General features: G+C 45.4%; 1 protein-coding gene across 1 annotated transcript; it reads right to left on the reverse strand.

Moving 5' to 3' along the window:
• Positions 1–7635: 7635 nt before the first annotated feature.
• LOC134548846 (immunoglobulin-like domain-containing receptor 1) lies at positions 7636–24633 on the reverse strand. Its single transcript, XM_063393991.1, has 8 exons — positions 24500–24633; positions 22306–22476; positions 20177–20326; positions 19467–19586; positions 19182–19328; positions 14800–14931; positions 12996–13792; positions 7636–11867 (listed from the first exon to the last, which is right to left on the reverse strand). Exons 1-8 carry the CDS (start codon positions 24543–24545, stop codon positions 11826–11828), a joined length of 1605 nt encoding a protein of 534 aa, XP_063250061.1. The 5' UTR covers positions 24546–24633; the 3' UTR covers positions 7636–11825.
• Positions 24634–24900: the final 267 nt, after the last annotated feature.

Consider the following 24900-nt stretch of genomic DNA (forward strand, 5'->3'; position numbering starts at 1 on the left):
GCACACACAAGCACCCCGCTTGTGATTTTGGCGTTTACGTGTAAGATGGGGAAGAGCTGCTCTGCGGGGAAGGGCAGAAGCGGGGAACCATCAGAACGATGGCCGTGACTGCTCTGCGCCTTCGTGCGCGGCCGGCATCTCAGCCTGCTGCTTCCCCTCACGGCCCTCACCAGGGGACAGAAACTGCGGTACCCAGAGATAGAATGTCTGCGTGTGAGTGAGTGTGAGCGCCGGCCATAAGGTTCAAATATCTTACAAGACTTTTCCCAGTCCTTGCCTTCTCAAACCTCCCGCTCCCGACTTTCTGCTGCTGAAGGACTTGAGGTGTTCGTCGGCAAGGGCAGCAACCACTACCCAAAGCAGCACAGAGCCCGAGGCGCGCGGTCCCTTAGCATTAATTAAGTGATTTTTCCAAGTGTTAAAGAGGCGAGGAGAGCTAGGAAGTGTAAGAGCCGTCAACGCTCCGAGCTACTGAAAACAGTGTAAAGCACCCACCATAATAAATACTTCTCAAGAAGGAGCGTTTTTGCAGAAATCATGCACACCTGAGGGTTATTCCCCCATCTCAGAAACAACAGAAACCTGACATTTCTTAAGATTTCATTTTAATTGACTCAGTTGAACCAGTTACACCACAAGCTTTTCCAAATCTCCGAAGTGAATGATAATTACTCAACAAGAAAGTTTCTATGACATGAATCTCACTGGAACGAATGCTTCACTTATGAAGCCTCTCCAAGAATCTTGAAGCACTCAGTGAACTCTGCAACAGAAATCACTTGGGAAGTGATTTCTGAACATATTTTAAAAAGAAATTACAGACTAACCTGTTTATTCCAATTGAAAATTGAGAGTAGATATGAAACATTTTAACATTGAGATATAAAATAGCCTTCCCATTACATGTCCCATGAATTTGCCCCAGGGTCCTTTTTGGGATATAAATCTTTTTTTTCCTCTGCCCAATCCCAGCCTGAATGCTGTCTCAGCTGCTAGTTTCTGTCTGAAAGGATGCCAGTAACATCAGGGGCAGAAGTAGCGGTGGAAGGTTGTCTACTTTGCTCTTCATAGGCTGCCCCATGTTTTAGATTGTACAAGAGATTAACTACCTGGAAGGTTTTCTACTTATTTTTTTTCAAATGTAAAAATGCATAGCATAGATAACCAAGTACATGATCAGGAGATTGAGTATAAACAAACACAGAGATCTACAGTCTGATTCCGTTTTGCCCCTCTGCTAAAATCAGACATCAAACTGCTAATCAGGATTTGTCTGGCTTGGATTTTCTTCAGGTTACATTGCAAAGAAGCAAAAGGATATAACTAAAATGTCAATTTTGTTAAGTTTTAGCACAGAATTCATAGCAGCTGCTGCGCTGCTCCAGCTATGCAGTGATGCAATACAGAAATGCCACTGGGTTGCATTGGTGAAGTCACATAACAGGCTCAAAATGCAACATGAGGACCCCTAAACTTTCCAATTTTTTTCTACTCTTTTTGGCAGTGCATACAAGTAGATTGAAAAGGCTGAAGCACAGATTGCCAGGACACTAAATTCTTAAGAACACATTCAGGCTTTTTCATATGACTCATGACTTTCACTCTTTCAGAAAGAAATAGTTTTGAAATACCAGAAGAACAAGCTATATTCTGAGAAAATGATTCCTTGGGATAAGAGGGGGTTTAAGTTGCAGGGCTATTCCTTATAAGTGTTATATTTGGGAGAAAATTAAAACACATTGAACAGACACATGCAAAACCAGCAGGAAGGAAATCATACCTGTAGCAAAAGAGCTAAAGGTCCTGACTTTTCCGTGTGGTATGTGTTCTTATCAGCCAAAACTTCTGCTTTTCTGAATCTCCTCCTAAATACTGCTGCATCTACATAATACATATGCATGTTCATTCATTGTGGCTGCAGAAGCAGACACTGTCTAATGAAAAGAAGCAGCAGTGAATAAACCTGAGAAACAGCTCTGCAGAAGTGGTGAAGCCACCTGGGATGGAAGAACTTGCTGCTCTGCTTGGGGACACTGATTTCATTGTGATTTCACAGGGTAAAAAGGAGCTGCTGGGACAAGGAAAATGGAAGATGAGGGGATTTTATTCCAGGCAAGTGGATAAGTCCAAGCTTATAGCTGATCTGACTGATAATTAAAGAAACAAACCAAAACAACAAAATAATGGGCTTGCTGTAGCCTATGCCACAGCCTCCAACTGTGATTTCAGAAAAATTGCCTGCTTGCTTCTGCTTGCTTAATGAGAAAGAAGAGGGATTTCTTTGTCCAGTGTGGGCATCTGGGCTGATGCAGTTACACAGGACTGATGAGGACCTGCCAGGTCTTCATACACAGTGCTGGGCATAGGTGTCCCTCTCATGAACTGGTGAAAATAGTGAGAAATTTTCCACTCACTTCTCCTTTGGAAAAGCTCGTTCAGTAGCCTCTCTGGCTGGCCAATGAAATACACTTCCAAAGCCCTGTTTAGGTTGATGGACGGTTCAATTTACTGGCATTTGTTTTCCCAAATTATCTGAAATCTTCAGACAGGCGATACAGGTGCCCCTATTTGCTTCCTGCCTAACCAAGGAGCACTATCAGTTGTGGCTACGCTGAAAGATGCTCATGTAGTGCTTCCTCCACTCAAGAGGAATCTGAGCTTAGTTAAAAGTGCCTGAATATTCAGGGTTTGTTCTCATTGCCTGCACATATTTCTTGTGAATCACAGCTACGTGCTCAGCAGAATGGGATGCCAAGGTGAGTCAGATTCCATAATGGTCAATACAAACAAGAAACTTGAGGAAGTGTAACAACCGACATTTTTTTTTTATTAGAGGGGCAATGCCCAAGCCATTCAGGAGGAATTAATTTTCAAGATTTGGCTACAGAAGAACTCTACAATCTCTATATTGCCTTCCCCATGCCCAGCCGCTTGATTTTTTGTCCGGGGAGGCTTCAGCAGATGTCTTCCATCTTTTGGTCTTTGAAGGTGGGTTCCCTCTAGTGGCATTAAGAGGAGCATCGATTCTGTCTTATTGATGGATCTTGGTCCGTAGGAGGGGCAGGGGGAAAGAGGACACTGCAGGGTGTTACACACTCACATCAGGAAACACTGACTTGTCTTCATTTGGCTAATAGCCCAGGATTGTTGTGTACCACAGGATCTTCATTTTTTCAACCAGCTGATCAATCATTATACTGACTTTAGTTGCTTCTTTCGTGATTCTCTGTCTGCAGGAGACAACAGGGTATGTGGTAAGATACACAGGATTGTGAGGGCAATCCCCATCTGCTGTAGCTAACACTGCCTGTCACTGAGTGCAGAGCTCCTCGGCAGTCCTAGAGGGGCTTCCCTCAGCAGACAGGGATAGGCAGTACGTGTGTGCCATGAGTTATGTGAAACGGTCTCTAGGTTGATCATGCTTCTCCTTTTGGGAGGAAACTCATTCCCCCACCTTGAGCAAGACATATGCACAGCTAGAGCCAGTTCTGTGATATGCATCAGGTGATCCTGGCTCACTGAGTACCCAGCCCCTCACAGCACTGCAGCATCCTTCCAGAGCAGCTGATTCTCACCAGCCAGCAGCCTCCTCTCTCGCTACCCATGGAGAGAGAGCAGCACCTGCCATCCCTGTGAACATTGTCATGCACTATGTGCCTCCCTGGGAAGAGCTTGTGCTTTCACAGGAGGCCATCTCACCTGACCCCACCTTCCAGCACCTCTCTCCCTTGGTACATCAGCCTTTGGTTCCTGATTCATTTCCCATCGGATCTCCCCACATAGATAGCTGATCAGTCTTCCTCTCTCCCACACCTCCCTTTCCCTTTTCACACATAGCTATTGGAGTGTGAGTACAGAGAAGCTTTCCATACCTGGCCGCAGTAACTGTTGGACTCTGGACAGTATCCCAAAAGAACTGACTGACTTTAGGGTACACCTTGTTCACAGCTTCATAGAAGTAAGATGTAATTTTCTCAGGGATAGCCAGCCAGTCACGACGGTCTTTGTCAAAGAGGGACTTTGACTGCACTTCTGAGAAAAAAAAGGCAAAACCCCATGAGGCTTCTCACATCACTTGTGTCTCTGGTATCTTCACCCAGGTGCAGGGGAAGAGATTTGAAATTCTGAGATTCAGAACCTGTCCCAGAATTTGCTCTACAGCATTCAGCACCCCCTCTTGCCCAGTCATGGGTAACTGAGTCATAGACCTTCCATGGCAGAGTATTTGCACCAAGTATGGGCTGTTTTCATGCCAGGTCTCTGTTGACTTGTTCCACGCTGCCAAGCACTGTGTGTTCGTGGTCTTCAACTGAATTACTTGGCTTCAGTTCTTCTTCACGGTATGTGAGAACCTGCAGAGCTGAGCTTTGTCGCAGGCAAACAGCAAAGACTTACCAGGGAAAGTGGTGCTGAGGAGCAGAATCAGAGCTATCACCAATGCCCTGGATTGCAGCATGGTTTGAGTACCAGTTCTGCTCTCCGCACAGAGAGACCTGCAGGAATCAGTATACAATGTCTGGGTTGTTTTCAGGGAAAGAAAACATGTTGGTTAAACACCAGATTTTTGCAACAAACCTAACCAATGAACGAAAACAAGAACAGAAAGATCATGGTGCATTTTCTCTGAAGAAGTGAAGAAAAAGCAGTATAGAAATGAAGGTGTCCTTTTATTTGTATAATCACAAATATCCACAAAAATAACTTTCAGAGCTCAAAGAAATATGGACAGTTAAAGCTAGTTCTTTTATATGACAGCTAAAATCCCATTTCAGTACATGAGCAAACCACTAAAAGTGCCAGAGGTCAGAATAGGTTTCCTACATGCTTAAAAATTCATATTGTGGGATTTCTTAATTTGATTTGTTTTGGTAAATTGCTCTAAAGAACATTGTGCTAGTTAGTGCATCACATACAAAGATCATCTTAGTGACCCAGTGATCTGAGTACTTTGTCTTGCTTTAGTTGAGAAAAGTAGCTAACTAGGTTCCTTTGTCTTTTTCACTCTGAGATTTATGCAGCAGAGAGTATCCTAAGCAGAACAAGTTCCCAAAAGTGAGTGGATGCAAAATTTAGCTTCATCGGACTTCCTTTGCTTTTGTCTTTTAAAAAAGTCAGCATTGGAGAATTGGAAGTTTACTACTTGGTACACTGAAAATACGACATTACATCTAAACAAGCTTTCAAACACACTGCACTTAAAAAGGTGTTTAGAAATTAAAATTGATTTATGCCCCCAATTAGAGGGCTGCATCACTCAGAGCAACACGAAGAAAACATTGAACATAGGAATTGCAATGGCAAAAAAGGCTGAAAATCTATTATATGTGAATGCTTTACTAAATCCTGTACCAGGTGGTTACAAGTCAATGTTCTGTCTTATCCCACAGTAAGGAGATTTCTTCCATTTTTATTTCCTTCTGTGCACAGATTACCTCCAAAAGCTACCACCCAGTTCACTAGATGTTTGCACAGATGCTCCTTTATTACCCTTCCTTGATTTTTAATCCCAGAACCAGTTTCCCTTTGTGTACTCCAAAGGCAGAAATTTGCTTCCCAGGAGCATGACCAGATGCTCTTACCCACTTCAGAACCTGAAGTCCCTGTGGTGACGGCACCTGGGAAAGGGTAATGTATCTCCTAACACTGAAATTCTGCAATTCCCACCATGGGCTTGACCCTCCTCTGAGTGTCTTATGGAGCATCCATCTTTCAGCTTCAGAGCAGGTGACCCCAGGTACTCCCCTCCCTCTATTTCAGCACCATTCCCGGCCATGGAGCGTGAGAAGGGCTCACACTTTGGTTTGCATGAGGAGATGGGCAAAATAGGAGACGACCTCCACTCACTTGTCTATGATCTAGATACACTAATCACAGGTCCATGCCACCCAGAACAGAGAGTTCAGCTCTTACCTGTCCTGCTTTCTCTCTTTCTCAGGCCCAAGCTGAGGTAGGTGCTCATCTGAGACCCCGGCATTTATGCAGAGCTAATATAGTGGTAGCAAGGGGTCAAAGGTCCTGCTTTGTTTCCCCATTTGCTCTTTTGCAAGCACATCCAGCTCAGTGAGACAGGCAAGAGGCTGTGGAGGACTCTGGACCTGTTTTTGAGATTTGGTAATGGAGGGTCAGTCTGACCTCGGCCCAAGAGATGCAGAAGTCAGCTTCTGGGTCACTGAGTCCCCTACCTTCGTAGGCAACCATGTCATAGAGACCCCTTTCATAAACTGACCAAACTCCACATTAATAGTAGCTAGAGCTCGGCTCAATTTTGCTCCCACTCTTCCAGTGCTCTAACCCCACTGGCTCTCACAGTTGACACTTACCTGCAGCTCTTACACCAATTTCCTCTCCATTTACAGCAAATGCATTAACCAAATGCACCCCTCTCATACTTCTCTTTTCTTCTCTCTGACCAACTCTTTTTGCACAGGTTGACTAGATAAGAATACACCTGAGACAGCTGTCAAAACTTACCAGGAGGAACATCCAGCTACAGGATCCCCAGGCCAAGAAACCCAGAGCTGTTAGAGTAGATCCAGCAGGGCACAGAAAATCGTCATGGGGTTGGAACATCTTTCCCATGGGGAAAGTCTGAAAGAACTGGGACTGTTCAGCCTGGAGAGAAGGCTCCAGGGAGATCTTATTGCAGCTATTCAATACTTAAAGGGTTCTTATAAGAAACACAAAGACTCCAAGGCTTGCACTGACAGGAGAAAGGGTAACAGGTTTAAGCTGAAAGAGGGTAGTTTTAGATTTGATGCAAGGAAGGATTCTTTACTGCGAGGGTAGTGAGACACTGGAACAGGTTGCTCAGAGAAGTTGTGGACATTGGAAGCATTCAAGGCCAGGTTGGATGGGGCTTTGAGCAACCTGTTCTAGTGGAAGGTGTCCCTGCCTGAGGCAGGGGCAGGGTGGAGGAGATGATCTTTTAAAGTTCCTTCCAACACAAACCATTTGAAGATTCTGTGGTAACATCTCCTGAGGCTCCCCAGTCTCAGTCAGAAAGTGGCTGCGTTGCTGCTGTAGGGAATGTTTTCCCAGAGCTCGTGTTCCAAGTGCCCCTTGGGTCTCCAGTGGGTCCTGTCACCTGTGTTTGGCACATGCAGCCAGGGACAAGAGACAGAAAGGCTGCAACACTGAACTACAAAGGGCATCAGCGGAGGAGTGGGAGGATAGAAATTAGGCCTACTGTGTGAGACTCAACCAATTTCCATTCTTATGTCGACCACTTATTTATTAAGTGACTCTCACGTGTGGGAAGTGCAAAAAGCTCAGCCAGTATCTTTATTTATCAACCAAACAATTTCTAGAGGACTTTTCCTCTCATGGTGCTCCAAATGCTTTAGAACCAAATGGTAAGTGTTCTTATTTTAGACATGGCAGCCAAGCTACGAGTCACATCATTGAAGAGGGCTGCCAGTGGTTTCCAGAAATTTTTCCACTCTCTAGGTATTTATCCAAATGATCTTTTATCTTAGAAAAACAAAGAAAAAAAAGTCTCCCAAAACAAGAAAAAAAAAATCCCACATACAAGCAAACCATTTTGCATTTTTGTCCAAGAAAATAACAACAGAAAATTCTTACTGATGTGTAAAAATGTTAACTCAAGAAATAAGAACAGAGACTTTTCAGTTCCACTTCTGGTGCAAACACTAAAAAGCAATTTATGGTCTAGGAAGAACACACTAGAGCAACTGGTTGAAAGTTCTCTTATATTTCAGTTATACATTTGACAGTCATTGAAAAGAATCTACACACTTATCATCTTCTTTGACAGCTGGAATAACATTCAGAAGACCAGCACAAGGCACATCATAGGCATTTAACTTAGCAGAAACAGCAATGAGCAGTCATTACTAGGAGAGGTTAATTCAAGATAACCTCAAGTGTCATTTCTTTCTTCTGTCAGGTCAACAATTGGGAGGCTCTAAGTGGGTGTTTTAAACTGATGTGCTGCAGGAGGTAATAAGAGAAGGGACTTAGCTGCCCTGTGTGGTAATTCATACTGCTAAAGAGCTTTGCATTGTGGCTGTTACCACACAAGGCAAGTTCCCCAGCCCTGAAGTCAGCCTAACTTTAGGCAGTGGTGTCATGAATACAATCCCAGAGATAGCAACTGGGCATTTCAGCACTTTCTAGTGCCAAACGGGCACTTGCCAAGACCAGATCAATGATTGCCCAGAAGCAGCCCTTGGCCACCATTCCTGGAATGGCATTCCAGAATGGCAGGGTGCTCTGCAAATAAGCAAGAAAGCCAGATATTGCAAGTACTTTCTTAATCAAAGAAAAATCACACAATTCTTTATCTCTCTTATGCTTCTCTGGTCTGAGGTAGAAAGCAGCTGACTGTAGCATGGGTGACCTTATCTGGCCCTGTGTGGCATGGTCACTTACTCGTTACATTATTTTAAATTAGGGTAACAGCGGCTATGAAGGCACTTTATCTGAGACAGAAGATTCATTCTTTGAATCTGGGGGTAAGGTATATTCCTTGTTCTTCCAGCAAGAACAGAAGAACAAAAGTCTAGAATAGCAATAACTCCCATATGTGAAATATTCAAATTTTTCCATCATGAATGGGCTGACATATGAACATCAGCTCTCTGGAATGGCTAAAAAATTAAGCATGAATAAATTGCAATGTAGAAAGAATGAGGCCAGGATATTTCCTACTGTTATTTCTTTCAGTGTGCTGTGTTGGAGCAGCTCAGTTCTCTCTCTCTCTCTTAAAAAGACAAAGACCCTGTGATCTTACTGGGAAAAGGTTCTATGTTGTATTGTGCAATGCTGCCACAATGGGTTTCATTTAAAGCAAATTAAAATCAGAAATAAGCATCTAAAGCAGAGCCTATTTCCTTCCCACTTTTCTGTCTGCGAGCAGTTGTAAAGCACGCAAAGATAGATTTCCTTTGTCGTTATTTTACAGCCCACCAGCTGGTGCTATATGAACCGCAGTGGGCTGCAGACCACTAAGCCTAGTATCATTTCTGCTTCCCTGCTGGATCACCCAATCTACTTCTGTCACAATTTAAGAAGTTGCAGAATTAACACAGAGATACAATCTATTTTCCCTGAAGAGTTTTGTTTAATGGTTCTATAAACATGAACGAAGTGACAAAAGAGGAAATCAAGTATGATATAGATAAAACCCTTCGGACTTTACAATTTGCGAATTGTGTTCACAAATCTACAATTAGTCATCCTAGCTCAATTATGGGGACTACAGGAACAAATAAAGATGGAGGGATCCTTCATAGGTGTAGATAAAAAAGCACCACCTCTGCTTTTAGCGTGCTCATACTCCAGCAGTTCCAACAGCTGCTCCCATTACAGAGAGAGTCATCATAGTTTTCTTGCAGTGTGAGTGGCTTCTTGCTCTTGGGAAAACTTGCTGGCATGTGTTGGCTTGTACACACTCGAATGTGCAGGAAAGAGAACTCCTTCCATGCAACTAGCTTGGGATCTCACCACGTGTCTCAAATAGCCTCTACTCTTTGATGAAGAAAGGGTCAGCCCTTTCCTGAAACCTGGACATCTGGGCTAAGACAGGAAAAAGTTCTCTTGCATGATGTATGAACCTACTGGAGTCACAAGGAGGGAGTCAAATTCCAGGTTACCAATTCAGCTTCCAAGGGTAGAATCTGCAGGGCTCTGGCTATCTGCTAAAAGTCAGCAGAGGGCAAAGCTAATGTCTAAACTGGTTGCTAGTTTTAGAAGAAGCAGCCCCATATAATTTTCCGTCACTGCAGTCAACATAAATGCCTCTTAACTAATAAAAATAGTCCATCATACAAAAAGGTGGTTCATAAAATCCTAAGCATGTCATAAAATTAGAAAAAAAAAAGATCCACAGACAGTGGCTGATTCAAGAGTGATCCTAGCTTTGCAAGTTCTGTGAACACAATTCCCTGTATTTCAAATGTGACTCATGGGTCAATTCACATTGCTGAGTCTGGGCCTAAGGCAGACAAGCACTATGGTAATTAGAGCCCTCCTTTCTTGATTTTAAACATTGGAGTAAGTCTTCTAGATCTTTTAGCTCTTTTTTAATTTTATTTTTTTGATAGCCATCAACTGTGGGAAAGAGACTCTGTCTTCAAAAAGTAGGCCTCCAGTGCTGAAACAAAGTCAACCAGAGAAGCTCCTTGGTCCTCCTGCTGTATCTCCATAGGTAGGAATTATGAATAAGCATGTTCAGCCAAGAAACTGTAGGAAGATGAGCACTCTGGAGTAGCCCTGGGTTGACCAGCAACTGCATTGCATATCCAACTAGGATCACTTCTTCAAAGTGTGGTGTTTCCCATCATTGTCCAAAGAAAAGAAAAAAAAAGGAGGTGGACAAAGTGAAAGTCTCTCCAAGTCTTCCAGGGGAAAGCATAAGCACATCAGTAATTAGGACATTAAAAAACAAACAGTAGCAGTGTCCCATGTGGCAGTGGCTGCGAAATAAACTAGGCAAGACAGTCATTGCTACTGGCCAATCTCCACTGCCTGGGTTACAAAATAATTCTCAAGATTCTCCAAAACATCCTTGCCAACCGCGGAGTCCCTCAAATCCAAGAAGTGCCTCCTGCAAGACAACTTCCCATGGAAGCAGCCAGCATCCACAGAGCTTCTCTTTCTCCAGAACATTTTAAATTAAAACAGTGGATTAATCTCATCAAGGAGAGATGACAAGTTCTCCTTCACAACTGGCCTCAAAGCATAGAGAAATTCTGCCTTCTAGTGTCAGGTTGAGAATGGAGGAAACCCTACAATCCAGCTCCAGATCAGAGGCACCACACATGCTGGTGTAAGTGTCAGGGTAAAGATCAGTAAAAATGGTGACTCTAAGAATTCTTCAGAGTCATTTATCCCACCCCATGTATATGATACATGGCACAGAGAGGAAAGGAAGACTACAAAATGTATAGAAAAGAGTACATGGCTTAGGCAAGATATATTCACCAAAACCATGCCTCCTTGAGCGGAAGGAAATTCTGCTCCACGCAGTCATACTTTGCTCAGTCCTTGTAGGCAAGGACAAACCTTGGTAAATTTAGCCCTTTAAGTTTACAAATAAATTCAAGTCTGTATGAAAGGCTAACACAAGTATCTTTTAAGGCACTAAGGTCTAGGCTCAAAGTAGTAGGTTCTTTCAGTCAGTAAAGAGCAAATAAGCTGGCAGTTTGCAGACATGCCAGTGAGACCTTATTAGACTGTGATCCTCCTGTTTGGGAGAGAGGCTTAGTGGGGACAAAAGAAAGCAACTGTCCCAGCTCTGCTGAGCAGCCAGGCCGAAGCAACAAATGTTACACATTCTGAAGAACAACAAAGGGCATTCCAAAGATGTTGTGACTCCCCCAACAAAGCTCCCAGGGGACTGGATCAGATGACCTCCAGAGGTCTCTTCCAATCTAAATTATTCTACTGTCTTGTTACTTTACAACTCCTTGAACATTGGAACCTTTCTCTGGTAAACTGGTGTGCAAAGCGTTTTACACACTGGGCTCCTTGCAGTGCCACGACACTTAATAAAGAGAGCTGGTTTCTCTCTTTAAAGACTGGGAATACACTATTTACTGAAAAAAATCTGCTGTTTCTACTAGAACGTTTTCAATGAACCTCAGCCCATTAGAACTTAGCTCAACCTAAGCTTCCAAATCACAGCAATAAAAATGTATGGCTTTCATGGCACCAGACTTATATTCTTCAGAGTTGTAAGTCTAAGGGGAAGCTGCTTCATCTGTTTTATTGCTGTTTGTTCAATCAAAAGCAGCCATCCCAACCTTAATAGTAAAAAATCTAGGAGGAGTCCAGTGGGCATTTTGGTTCTTCCAGTATTGACATTAAATGACTATGCTTCTTCCACTGTGGGAACTTCCTCTGTCCTGCAAGACAAAATAAAAGATTCAGGAACAAGAATCATGAATGAAAATCCCATGTCTTCCTACCTGCTCTGAGCACCATAACATAAACCATTCATACATATACACATTCCAGCTGGAACTAGAATTGCACTTCCTTCCAAAACACAGAAGGGAAAATGATACTGTGCAACATACAGCCCCTCAAAATACTCCCACCTGATAAAATTCTGCACATGTGTGGTAAGAGACACAATATTTTTTGATTTAAAAGATTCTTCATTTTTTCAGGGGGAATACACAGTCTAATTTGGAGATTAACAATTTGATATGAAGCTTTGCACACCTAGGTTGATACCTGAACTCTAATCCCAGTGCAAACTGACAAGAAGAGCTGTGAACAGTTGCTGTCCCACTTAATGTATGTTCAGTTCTCAGGAGTCCCAACAAGGGAGTCATCCTCTCCACCTGGCCTGGAGAACGACACATTCTTCATCCATGCCACCCATGACCTTAAAGCCTATTTCATGTAACTTTAGCCATCTTACCTGGATGTTTTCCCATATGTGCCATCTTAAAAATATCATGCACGTTTTAAAAGAAATCAGTAGTAAACCAACACCAGAGATGGCTACAGAGGGATGGATGCTACTGCCTAGTCTAGACGCGCTTTCTCCCCAGTCAGTACCAGAACAGCTATTTTAACACCAACATATACACAGAATCCCAAAAGCCTTGGATGGGGACAGGAATATAACATGTCACCCTGTAGGGTTCTTAATTCATTGCAGAATCCCAGAATCATAGCATGGTTTGGGTTGGGACCTTAACGATCACCTGGTTCCAATTCCCCTACCCTGGGCCAGGACACCTTCCACTAGACCAGGCTGCTCAGGGCCCTATCCAACTTGGCATTGAATGCTTCCAGGGATTTGGCTTTTTACTTTGCCCCTGAACACACTGCATCCAGGCAATGCCTGTCAAAAGGCAGGAACTCAGCAGTCTCTTCATAACCATGCTGTGCAGAGCACTCCTTGCTCCTTGGCCTCTGTTTGAAAGACAGCAGGCTACAGAAAGTAGGAAACATTCCCTCTCCCTCCCTACACCCCAGCTTTTCCCTTAGATGGGAAAGCACAAAGGCAGGTGACTCACCGAGCGGGTCCCTTTGTGCTTCTTGTCCTGAGCCGGGATGATTTCTAAGGAGCGGTAACTGGGGGGTTTCTCTTCTGGCCACTCGCGGGACCTGCGGTTCCTCCGCCTGCGGTTGGACACCGGGACACGGACCTGCTCTTCTGAGGAGCTCCACGAGCCCCTGCGAGAAGAAGGGGGGGAGTAGCTGTGCCGCCTCTGCCCGGAGTAATTGCTCCTCCCAGCATGGTGCTCGTATTCCCGCCTTCCCCCGGGCTCCTGCCTCCCACCACGGTGGTGGCTGGAGCGCTCCTTGGTCTCCTCTGGATAGAAACTGCTGCTGCTCTTGCCCCTCTCAGCCTGGCGCGGGGGTGACGCATCCCGTCTGAGGTGCTGGGGCCTGCCATTGTAGCCGCCTGTCCTCTGCCGCGGAGGGTGATCCTCTCGCTGCCTGTCCCAGGGCTCCTGGCTGTAGCTGGAGTGAGAATCCCCACTGGAAGGCAAGGGCCACCGCCGGTTCTCCCTCCTGTCCTCCACTGCCGAGTCCCAGGGCCTGGGGGTGCGGGAGGCTCTTTGTGGCCGTGAGGAGTTGCTGCTGCCATGGATGGAGGAGACGTGGTCGGCAAGAGGAGGTGGCACGATGTCGGAGCCCAGCGAGGACAGCAAGCTGGGCTGCACAGCCTGCCGCTGCTGGGAGGACGGCCGCAGCTGGGACGTGTGCAGGTTTTGGATTTCAGACTCCAGATAGTCCAAAACACCGTTGTTATGGGAAAGCTGGGCTTGTGGCTGCACCAGTGGAAGACTGTTCTGTAGAGATACATCTAAGGATAAAAGCACAGGAGAACACAGCAAGTGAATAGGAATCACTGAAGAGAAGGCCCTTCTGCACTCATGATCCCGGCTGAGTTCCTTCTCTTCTCCAGCTCCACCTCACTGCAAAGCTGCACAAGTCCCAGGCGCCACAACCAGCACATCCAGACCAAATGAAGTATGGTGCAAAGAATACTAATGCATAAGCTGCAGCATGATCAAACACGTTTTAGGCAGTACGGAGGTAAGAAGTCCAGCATACTTGGAAATACAGTCTGTGTATTTAGAGGAACATTTTTTTCCTACAGCACTGATACCATATTTTATTTACAAATAATCAGAGAAAGACCATAGTGTTTTCTTTTGCATTTCATTGAACTGGAAGAAGTACTGCAAAATAAAATGAAAATAAAAAAGGAAAATTTTTATACATATGCACACATACACCCATGTGTATGTACAGATATAAGCAACAAATGGAGAAGAAAATTCTTCCTGGTTCATTAAAGAGTCCTTCATTTTTTGCTGCATGCAGGCTAGATCTATTGCACAGAACGCAGTTTGCCCTTAATCATTTGAAGACTAGACATTTGATAAGAACTCAAACAAATTGCACCTCACTTGTCATGTCAGTTTTGGCTATAAGGAGTTGACCGTGACCAGCACAGCAGAACAAAGAGACAGTACCCTCCTCTGCCACACAAAGCAAGATAAGCTGGGTATATTTACCCTGCAGTTGCTGGGGTGTAGCACAGATACACCTTAGTTAGTGTTAAACTGCTTCACCCAGCACTGAGCCCAGCAAGACACTTAGGGTAACAGGCTGTTGTTATGCACCCAGACAAGTTTATGGAGTGCTGCAGATGTGGCAGAGCTGTCATTCTAGGACATGTAGTCATGCTAGGAACATCTTTCTCTCTTTTCTGGTAGAGACGCTAAAGCCTCAATGCTAAACTTCCCGAAGAAGTTACCTATTTCTCATCCTGATTTCCCTCTGAAATGATGCCCATGGTCTCACCTTGTTGCAGCAGAGGGTTGAGCTGGTAAGAGGAAAGTTTTGAGTTCCTGTCGCCAGCACCGTAGAACATGTTGGGTGATAACCAAGGTGCCAGTGCCTGAGCCCGCTTCATGAACTGGTGCCGTTCCAGGACTGGAAAAGAAAAAGAAAGCCTACAGCAGCTGTCCAGAGGGCACAGCTTGCAGATCACATACCATCTTGCTTCACAGGCTGTAGCCTTTGGATACAGGAAGTTCACAAAATTAAAATCTCTCTCCTCTCTATGACAAAGGTAAAACAGAGCATGGGAAATTCCAATGCAAAGTTGTAGATCTTCAAAAAAGTACCTAAAACAGAAGAAAAACTTTACTGCCTAATATTCTGATTCTAGTCCCAGCAATTGAGAACAAACAACACTATGGATAAGTATGCAGCACATAACTAAGTTAGGACTTCTGCTTGCCCTATCATTATGACATGAGCTGCAGAAAGGTGGAAAATAATGCTTCATACATCAAGACATGCAACAGTTCTCTCTCTCTCTCAAAATTCTTTCAGCTCATCACTGGTCCTTTCCCCTTTTGGCTTTGATTTTCCTGCTAAATGAGACCTTTCCTTGCCACCATTATGTGGGTTCTGTCCAGATCATATTTTCCACTTTACACTCCATCATTTTCTCTCTGTTTCACAAAGAGGGCACTCAGAGGTGCACTGTCCAGCTTTTCCCTTTCTAGTCTTTTGACCGCTCTTCTTGTCACTCCTTAATTTACCTCAGAATGACTGCTAAAATTAAATCCCCTAAGACAGTGTGGTCAAAGTGGTGAGCAAACTAAATTTCCTGTTCTCAACAGCAATGTCCAGTGTGCCAAAAGGGCAAACAGTGGAAATTTCTCTATTTCACAGGGCTTCCACCATTGCTAACTCCAGACCCCTATCCATGGGGTCAAACTCCAATTTCCCTTCCCCTTTTTCAGCATTTCTCTCCCACCTCTTCAACACAGACAAGCTCACTTGCCATCAAACCACAGCTCATTGCTGCTTCTTTTGGGAGAATACCTAAAAGCATCTTAACAGAAACTTATTTCTTCTGCCACAAACACTTAAAACTAAAGTTCACAAGCAAGTAAATTCTGCAAGTCCCTGACTTTACAAAGCCTGGTTTGTCTGTTATTACTGGCTGAAGCTTTTCAGCAATTGCACCTTTAAAAATTTCTTTTTTATGGCTTTCCTGGAGTTTCATAAGTGACAGAGTTTTACTGCAGCCTCTTCTCTGGTCAGGCATGAACAAAACATTACAGTTCAAGAAACAGATAGGAACATAATTGCCTTTGAGACTTTTACCCCTCTGATCAATCTGGCTGAAGCTGGCTGATGAAATTAAAAGCTATTGGAGGGAAAGAGACAAGGGATAGGCAGAGAAGTTGACTGCATAAGATTTGCTTCTTTAAGAAACGAGGCTACAGCTAAGCTCCAATTAATTCTGTCCCCTGGGTTCACTGCAGTAGGCAGCATTTAGACTGCACGCTCTTTGGGACTGAGCTCTCCACTTTAGGTAGCACTCCAGTTATTAAACATGTCCTCCTTCAGCTGTTTCACTGGATTTATCCAGAACACCACTTGCAGCAAAAGAAGGATGCCTCTCAAGACATCCTTCCTTTTCTCCACAGTTCATGCAGCTCCACTTAATTCTCCACTGCAAACTCCTTCCCCCTCCCCAGTCTGGCTTCAACCAGAGGGAACTACAAAGCTGGAAACTTCAGGGGTTTTAATCCTAATAATCTGGTATCCTCAAATCTGTGTGGTTTGAGGTAGCAGCTTCCAAGAATTTTGTGTCAAACTTGATTCTTTTTTGGTCCCAAGGGATATCCTTCCAGTTTATGTTTCGAATTTAGAGGATGAGAGAAAGAATACAAAGAAAAGAGATCAATATAAGGGGAAGGTCTTATCTCTCCCTCTCCTATTCCTCCAGTTACTACTCTGATAATGTCCCAGAGCCTGCTGAGTGCACGTCTTGGGGTTTTGACCTTGGTCTTTGCCTGAGGAGTAGGAGGTCCAGCACCTGTGGGCATACCTGCTTAGCATCCTCCCTCTTAAGGCAGGAAGGCTGTCACTAGGAACAAAGTCATCCTGAACAAATTCAGAATTAGCCCTGGTCTTCCCTCATTACCATCAGCCCCTCTTCCTTCCCCAGATACTTTGCCTTCCAGTTTGAATCCAATATATACTCTGATTCCCTATCTGCAAAACAGAAGTTTTTCATTTTAAAGTGAACATATTTATCTGAGGAAGGTCAGATTCACCCTAATTCAAAACTCCTACCCTGCTTTGCCAGAAGGTTTTGTTGCTCCCTCAACTTACTCTCTGTTGGAAAAATCTGTTCTTCACCTTTGACAGACTTTAACAGCTTCTGGGCTAATTATAAAAATAAAATATTTTGCAACTTAGTGAGACCCAGGTGCAAGTATATCCTATTTTTCCCTGATTCATTACTGGAAGAAGTCCACAGCAGAAAAGGAACAAATAGGAACAGCAGGAGGTCATATGTATATTTACTCTGATGGGCTTTTCTCAGAGCTTTCCACAGGGAATGTAATTGGCTTGCTCCTGGGGCATATCTAATATTTCTGTACATCTATCCTGAATCACTCAAACAATGCCCATTTCAAACCTGTTAATGCTGTGCTTCGCAGCACCCAGGATTGTCCTGCCTCTCTGGCACCTGACTGTTCAGCAGATCCACGCTGTCCTCTAGCGGCCAGCGGCGGGGAAGGAAGCACCCACACTCACCCTGCGCTCGAACACAGGTGAGGATTTCTGCCTCCTCCTCAGCTGTGTGGAATGTTACTCCTCAGCTCATTGTTTTTAAGATGTCCCCTGAAGAACAGACAATAATCTGTCTTCTTGTGTTCTTTGAGGCCCCCAGTTCATTTCTTGGAGTGCAAAACAAGTAAGTTAGAGGCAGGATGAAGTAAAGAGAAGGTGTGTTAGCAGAGAGGAGCAGGTACATGGATCCCTTGCAAAGTAGATAAAGAGGACAGGCAGCTTGCAAGGAAACTGCAGACACAGAATCCAACATCCAGTCAAGGAGACTGGGCTTGTCTGTACCTTCTCTCATGAACATTGAGAGGTTTAGAGAACCCTGCAAGAATCCCTCCTCTTTAACAGGAGGCAGGAAATAGCAGCAGCAATCTGGAGTAAGCTATAATCTGCAGCACAGAAAAACAGAAAGGAGCTCACACAAACTCTGAACCTCTTTTTTGCTGAGAACTAGGAATTCTGGAAGTGTGAGTCTCTCATCTCCATCACCTTTCATCCCCTTCACAGAAACCGATTTTTCTGCCAGATTTCCATAGCCTCTGCAACACTACACATTTTACATGACAACCTGGAAAGCCTCCAATGTTTAGTTTTGGTTTTAGCAATAAAAGGGATGCTCTGTTCACTCTTTGCAAGGGCTAAGCAAATTAAGCTTAAATCTAAAACTCCCACAGCTTACTAACACCCAAGCTATACTAAATAGCTGTTTTGAAGGTAAAGGTAAACCTGAACTAGAGCTCCTTGTTCCTAAATCTTCTCCTTGCAGCATCTGGGGAAGAACCTGGTGATTTCAATGATAAATTAACTTATTTGTTGTATTTTGTTACTGTCAGACTATGTAAGCTTCAGGGAGACTAGTCTACTTGTTGCTAACCAAATTTCAGTTACAGGAATGCAGAGGTTATATGAAATTAAAATTCAAACAGTTGCCTTATTAAAAGAACTGCATCAGGATGCAGAAACTTTATTACTGATAAAAGCAAACACAACAAAGTTTCTTTTGACCCTGAAAACTTCAGAATGTGCTTGCAAGGCTGACCAGCAAGAGAGACCATCTTTCTCCACTTTCTCAATTCCTTCCCCAAAGGAAACCAAACAAAACCTTGTTCTACTAGAAAGAACAGCTTTGAAGAAAACATGCAGATAAAAAAAAAATCCAATTTTTATGTAATTCTTCTCAGAGCAACATATGAAAGCAAGGCTTGTTTGGAGACTAGTACCAAGGCATTTGCTTGCTTTTCTCACAGGCACAGGCATATGAAAAAGAAGACAGGAAAGAAAACTCCTGAGCTACCTAGACAAGGGAATTGATTGTACCCTGGATGGTGTGAGAGAAGCTGGTAACAAGGTGTGAGTGAGGAGAAACTTCTGATAGTTGGACACAGAGGAGCAAGATAGATTCCACGTATCCAAGATACCCTCCTCTATATTCAGATTAGCTGGTCTTGGAGGACACACTGGGCAAAGAAATGTCTCTGTTTATATGGATGCTAAGCAAAAGGGAGAAAGTGGAGCTCAGCAAGCTCTCGGCCAAGCTTTTGTCTTGACAGAAGCCATAAATGGATGCCCATTTGCTTGAATCTCACCTTTCTGGTTACAGCAGCACCGTGTTGGACAGCAGCCACACTGGATGTGGCAGCAGCAATACTGGGGGCAGCACTGGCACCAGCATATCCCGATGAGCAGAAGGAGGAGGAGGCCACCGAGAATGATGAGGAGTACTGTGAGCCAGTCTGTGGGGAAAAAACGAGAGAGAAAAAGGATTGATCCTGATGTATCATAGCTTACTGAGCACCTCTCCACTGCTGGAGATGTCTTGGGGTGGAGGAGAACAGCAGGAGATATCTTGGCAACAAAGCACAGGCACTTACGGAGAACAATCAGCTTAACTTCTTTGTCCGCATCGCCTGAGGTATCTCCTGGTGCTTCCACAGTGCAGTAGTACATGCCATGGTCCCACCACATCACCTCACTGATGACAAGGTCTGCTCCTGTGGGACAGGGACTGAGAGGTCAGTGGGCTATTTGCAACTAGCAGACACTGCTTTCAGGCTCTGCCTGCAGGAGATATAGAGTACTGCATTTCCCCTCTTCCCAAGCACAGCCATCACCTTCAAACAATCCCACTTGAGTCCACTGAGAACTCCCACAAACAGCTTTCACTGCTAGTCTGTGTTTTCTGTGTGGCTGGAAGCCAACATTACTGTTTTCGGAACACAGATCCCTCTTAGGTCAGCAATCCCAATGGCTCTTCTGGCAGCAGCAATATCTACTGGGAGCATATAACACACCTGGACAATTATGCAGTACTTGGAAGAATGTATTGTTTTCTAGCCTCTGAGCACCTCAGCTGTTGTGCTCTCCAGCAAAATGCTCTGGCATTCTCAGCTCAGCCTTGGGTTGTAGTGCCTCCAACACCCTCAGGCCAGCTGGGGACAGGGCCTTTCACTGCTCTCATTCCATTTCCCTGTGCAGTATATAAGCTACAGATGACTTTAGCCATGATTATGCTTCTCTTCACTTAGCAGACTCAGAGATTGGACAGTTGCTGAGCTCCCTGCCTGCCTGGGAGGTCACTCACGGTTCTGAATGGTGATCTTTCGCTGCTGGTAGTCGATGCCCAGCACAGGGTCCTTCTGCCCGAATTTCTGGATGACAATGCGCACCTTCCGCTGGCTGTCATTGCAGTCGTCAGAGGGGTCCTGGCCGAGGGCCAAGCCAGCCTGGTATGCTATAAACACACATCAGCAGAGATGTCAAAAGTCATTTCAAAAGACCAATTTCTATCCTCTCGTAAGCAGTAGAGAAATTCTGGAGTACACTGTGTGCAATTGCTTTGGTTTAGTAATACAAACCATGGCTTCAAACCAGTAAGTTGCTCTGGAGTACTCAAAAACAAACAGAGGTAGAGCCACAGGAATGGCAGAGATTTTGAGAATGTGGGAGCTGCAGATGAGATGCCTCCTGTACTCCCAACTGAAAGAACAACAGTAGAAAGAAGCTAATGGTGGCAGGCTGGAAGGCAGCTCCCAGTATGAAGCTGAAAGGAAAAAAAGTCATAAAACACCCAGGAGTACTAGAACTAAAACAAAAGGGTGTTTATCTACCAAGCAAAATCTTCAGACTACAGACTACATGGACTGCTCTGTGGACTGTCTCCCATTCCCTCCTGTATCTCATTACATGTTGTGGAGCTCATAAAGATAGAAAATAATCCATCATCTAATTCCAGCTAAGGATTAAATGTAAAGACACAAAAGAGAATTAATGGAGGACTAGAGGCAATATCTGTGCAATACTCTTCTGACAGACTCACATCATAAACCAGCATTGAATTTCCAAGTATTTAGGAGCTGAGATTTGGGGAAACAGTTGATTCAGTCAGCATTTTCTGTGAAGAGTTTGCAGTGAAGAGAGATGAAGACAAAGCTTGTCAAAGGCTCTTGCACTGCTATATCTAAAATGGAGCATGAAGTCCCTTTTGGGGACTATTAGCTTGGGCCTGAGCTAAAAGCACTCACATTCTGCTGGCATCAGCTGAGCCAGGGACCCACCTGCCTCGGGACTAGGCTGTAGAGCCCTTGGTAACATGCCTACCCAACCCATCCAGACTGCAAAAAAGAGAGTTGGGGAACCAAGCACCCACTGTGAGCTCAGTTCTAGGTGTACAGTTATGCTATGGCTGCCTACCTAAACATTCTGCAGGGTTTACAAACAATAGAACAGAGCAGAATAGTTCAGTTGGCAGGGATGCACGAAGGTCCAACTGTCTGATTACTTCAGGACAGACTAAAATGTAAAGTAGTATACTACTGATGTAGTATTGAGCCATTCCCACACATCCTATCACTGGATACCAGGGAGAGGAGATCAGCACCTCCCTCTTCACGTCCCCTTCTCAAGAAGCTGTAGAGAGCAATGAGGCCACCCCTCAGTCTCCTTTTTCCTGAATAAGACAAGCCCAAAGTTCTTGGCTGCTCCTCACAGGATGTGTCTTCCAAGCCTTTTATCAGCTTTGTTGCCCTCCTCTGGATGCATTCAAGTACTCTGATATCCTTAAATCCTAGGATCCATAACCACATACAATACTCCAGGTGAGGCCACACCAACACTAAACATAGAGGGATCCTCACCTTCTTGGACCAAGTGGTTATCCTGGGGTGCAGTTTGTGTTCCATATTAAACACCCCTGAATTAAGGCTGCCTGCACCAGAATGTCTGCACATGAAGTGCTCCCACCACTACTAAATGTTATTACTTAGAAGTCTTCATGCCCTTCAAAACGCATGTGTTTCTTCTATTTCCTAAAATCACTAACATCTGGTCACAGGTACCCAGCTCCAACCACAGGTCCCCCATGGAATCCTAAAGCCCATTTGTTGCAGGGCCCTTGCTTTCAAACATGCTGAAGCTTAAGATGGGGCTGCCAAGACTGACTTGTGTTAACCACAGCTGAACTGCCCTGTACTCTGAGTCAATGACAAGGAGGACAAAAGAGCTCCTTTGGATGGGATTTCTACGATCTCATATGGCCTTGACGTTTCAAAGGAAATCACAGACATGACCCGCATTTCCTTGGCACGTAGGGAAAAGCCACCACCTGGTTTCTGCATAGGAAGGGGTCAAAAGCCTGTACTACCCCAGTGAGTCTACCTTCCCCTTTCTTCCCACTTGAAGAGGGATTCCTTGGAAGATGAGCCCGACACTTACAGGCTGAGTAGTAGTCAAAGATGGGGTCCTTGCAGAAGGATTTGAAGCGCCAGGTCACCACCACGTCTTGCAGCTGCGCCGAGGTGCTGTAGTCACACTTGAGGATGACAGTGGCAAATAAGGTGGTGTAACGCTCGACATCCTGCACTGTCACCAGGAGCGAGAGGCAGCCTGCCAACAAGAACACAGGAGGCTGTCAGCCCACAGACTCCTCAGGCCTCCCATCACAGCATCTGCACCACACCAACAACCCAAGTACGTCTCCTTTGGCCCCATCCAGGACCTGCACCTCCCAGCCCCTCCGGGGAAGTCATCCAGGGTTACAAACCCTGGTTAGAACATGAACCCCATCTTTCTCTGACAGAAGAAAGCAAGCTTCATTGGCCCACCTTATGGACTGAATTATTTTCTTCAAAGCACGAGTAGGCATTATGCAGCACATCACTGTGTGTTCTCCTACATGCGGAAAACTGTCCCAAAAGCACATGAGGTGGGACTTCCTTGGCTTTTAATGCTAATCAGAAAAGTTCTGCAGTGCCATATGTTTGTATAAACACCAAATGAATTTTATCAAGGTCTTGCTCAGACACTCATCAGAATGTTATCTAGTGGTGACCAGGATTAAGACAATACAACTTTCAGGCTGTAGCACTGTAGTTAATTGTTTATCACCACTTCAGAACAGCACACATCAATTACCCTCCTTTTTCCTTTTAAATTAAGCTATCAGTATGTATTTGTTATATACTCATCCTAACAACCTCCACAGCACTTTCCATCCAAGCAGCTGCACACACTCAGGGAGTTTTCACAAAGTTTCTCACACCCTATGCTGTAGTTCAGCTATATTCCAGAAACATTTCTATCTTATTTAAACTTTGATAGTACAGTAAGTTGTGCTTGTCGTTAACAATAGCAAAGTTATCACCAGTTGCCTTTGATAAGGGAATACAAACAGTGCAGGGCAAGTGTAGGATGCCCTCTTTGGAATATATGCCAGAGAACCAAACAGAGATTGCAGTCCTGTACTATTGCTTCTTAACTGTGGAGCATGACAGCAGGAAAGGTGGGAAGGAAACTGGGATGCTTGAAGGTACCAACTGTACAGGTCTCCATGAACCAACACTCGATTTTTATCATATATTCAAAGATTTCCCCTCTAGTTCCTTATTTTTAAAGGGGTTGAAAACCTGCTGTTCCTCCCCAGCAAACAGTCAGATGTTGCTGAATGTCCAATGTTTCTCATTAACCTCCTCCAAGAAAACTGAGAAGTTGTGAAATTAAGGCTGGTTCCTAAACCTGGACTGCATTACTCTCCTGCAGGACACTATCTTTCCTGGTTGGAAAGAACAAATAGGGACACCACCAATCTAGTAAGTTCTGGCTACATCTATGGCTTTGCAGTGAAGACACGAAACTCTGGAGCCAGCGTAGCCAAGTTTGGCTAGATCATCTCCCAGGAGCATACCCTCCAGGCTTTTTTGCTTCCTTCATGGGTTCTCCGTGAAAAGTATTCTCTGAGGTTCACTGTTCAAAGCCAGATCATTAGCCAAGACCCAGGCATCCAAGAAGTGAAACAATCACTTTCTTTCCAAGAGGAGGTTAGAAGCCGTCCGGCGACCCGCAAAGCTCTGCTGGCTGAAGGCCGCCCGTGGGCAAGGAGCTGAGCTCCTGCTCTCCACACGAGCAGTGCCCAGCAGGTGCAGCAGCACTGAATGACCCCAGAAATCCCCAAGAGGCTGAGGCTGCTCAGCCAGCAGCAAAAACTCGGGTGGGCGCTTGCGAGGGGCCAGAGGGGATCCATCCCCCCGTGTCCGCGCCCAGCCCCCGGTCCCAGCCGGGCTGGCCACAGGCGACCGATACCGGAGGCTGCCAGGAAGCAGGAGGCCACTTCCTCCTAGGCGAGAGGTCAGCCGCACCTTTAGGGAGCGAAACTCGTCTCCGCACGGCTTCGTGCCGAGCCCGGGAGAGCCCCGCGGGCGGGAACGGGCCCTGGCGGGGAACAGCGCCCGCCCGAACCGGGCCGCCCCTTCCCCTCACCGCGGGGCCGCCGCCGCTGCCCCGACCCCGCGCCACCTTCACCGAGGGCGAAACCCGAGGGCGCCTCCCGAGTCCCGGCCCTGCGCCGCGGGGGTGTCCGGGGCAGGGCGGGCCGGGGGCCCGGACGGGGCCGTGAGCCCCGGGCCGCACTCACCGGCCGGCAGCCAGGCCAGCAGCAGCGCCCACCCGTGCGGGGCCATGGCGCGCTCTCCTCCTCCTCCTCCTCCTCCTCCGCCCGGGGACGTCGCGCCCACTGTCCCTCCCCTTCCGTGGCACCTGTCCCTGGGCCGGGCGCTGCCGCCGGCTGCAGTCCCCTCCCTCTGTACCTGCACCCTCCGCCAGAACGCCAGACAAAACACCAGCCGGCAGCTTCGAGAACTGCTTTTAACATATATATATATGTAAAATGAAAAAGATACATTTCAAAACATGTGTTTATTGTATCAATATTATATATATATATATTTATGTCCTGAGCACACAGGTGTATGGGAAGTTCCCCGAGCTGCGCCGCCCGCGGCAGCGCGCCCCAAGCGAGGGGCGAACGGGAGCGCA

The sequence above is a fragment of the Prinia subflava genome, chromosome 3, assembly GCF_021018805.1.
Source record: "Prinia subflava isolate CZ2003 ecotype Zambia chromosome 3, Cam_Psub_1.2, whole genome shotgun sequence".
NCBI lineage: Eukaryota > Metazoa > Chordata > Aves > Passeriformes > Cisticolidae > Prinia > Prinia subflava.